Source organism: Lontra canadensis, unplaced genomic scaffold (assembly GCF_010015895.1).
Source record: "Lontra canadensis isolate GAN:19392208 unplaced genomic scaffold, GSC_riverotter_1.0 scaffold5666, whole genome shotgun sequence".
Classification (NCBI taxonomy): Eukaryota; Metazoa; Chordata; class Mammalia; order Carnivora; family Mustelidae; genus Lontra; species Lontra canadensis.
The window spans coordinates 1-1,458 of NW_022636647.1; the positions used below are offsets into that span (position 1 = coordinate 1).

The 1,458-nt window shown below is 54.6% G+C and overlaps 1 protein-coding gene across 1 annotated transcript; it reads left to right on the forward strand.

Moving 5' to 3' along the window:
• Positions 1-71: 71 nt before the first annotated feature.
• On the forward strand, positions 72-1,439 carry LOC116863941 (filaggrin-like; the record flags this gene model as incomplete). The annotated part of the gene is made up of 1 exon (XM_032851219.1): positions 72-1,439. A coding segment is annotated over one exon (1,368 nt), but the record flags the coding sequence as incomplete, so codon positions are not given.
• Positions 1,440-1,458: the final 19 nt, after the last annotated feature.

Sequence of the window (1,458 nt, forward strand, 5' to 3'; positions counted from 1 at the left end):
GACATAGCCAGACACTCAGGGACCCATCAAGGGCAGACAGCCATCCACAGGCGCTCTGACTCTGCCCACAGAGACACAGGATCCACCACCAGGGAAAGACAAGGGCGCCCCCGTGAGCAGTCAGGAGACATAGCCAGACACTCAGGGTCCCATCGAGGACAGACAGCCATCCACGGGCAGCCTGACTCTGCCCACCAAGACTCGGGATCCATCACCAGAGAAAGACAAGGGCACCCCCATGAGCAGTCACAGGATAGCTCCAGACACTGGGAAACTGGACATGGACAAATCTCTTCCGGATCTGGTAACACCAGACACCAGGGATCCAGTTTCAATCAGGCCAGTGACAGTGAAGGACAATCAGAAGACTCAGATATTCAGTCAGGGTCAGTCCAGGAATGGTCCGGGTCCAATCAAAGGAGACAACACGGCAGTGCACATGGCAGTCCTGACCACTCAGGGTCTTACTTCTACACGATACCCTCCCAAGAACAGTTTGACTCTGCCCACGGACAGTCTCAACCCAGTACCAGGGGGAGACAAGGATCCCGCCATGAGCAGGCACATGACAGCTCTAGACATGCAGGATCCCATGAGGGTCAGGCAGCTGATGGTGGGCACTCTGAGTCAGGATCCCGCCACCAGCAACCATCCACTTGGACATATGGCTCTAGGCAATCACAGTCTGGGCATGGACAATCGTCATCTGAATTCAGGCCACTGAGAAACCGAGGGTCCAGTGTCAGTCAGGACAGAGACAGCGAAGGGCACACCGAAGATTCACAGAGTCAGTTTGGATCTGGCTCAGGAACCCAACACGGCCATGCACAAGACAGCTCTAGACGCTCTGAGTCTCATCGAGGGCAGAGAAACAATCATGGGCAGTCTGAGTCTGGCCATGGACGCTCAGACACCGGTAGTAGGAGACAAGGATCTAGTCATGGACACTCTATAGATACCTCTAGACAGTCAGGGTCTCATGGTGGAGAGCCATCCTCTCGGGGACATAGTGACTCCTACCATGGACAGTCAACATCACGCACAAGAGGAAGACCAGAATCACAGCGTGAACAGTCTACAGACAGGTCCAGACATTCAGGCACTGAACATGGACAACTGTACTCTGGATCCAGAGCAAGCAGACATCAGGGACCCAGCATGAGTCTGGCCAGCAGCAGCAAAGGACATTCAGAAGATTCAGGTAGAGAATTCGCAATGACCTATGAAAATTCTGGGTCCAGCTCCAGAAACCAACATGGGTCTACCCATGGGCAGTCAGCTGACAGATCAAGACAGTCAGATTCCTATCAAGGGCAGACAGGCACCCATAGGCAGTCTGACTCAACCCACCAAGACTCGGGATCCACCACCAGGGAAAGACAAGGGCACCCCCGTGAGCACTCAGGGGACATAGCCAGACACTCAGGGACCCATCAAGGGCAGACAGCCATCCACAGG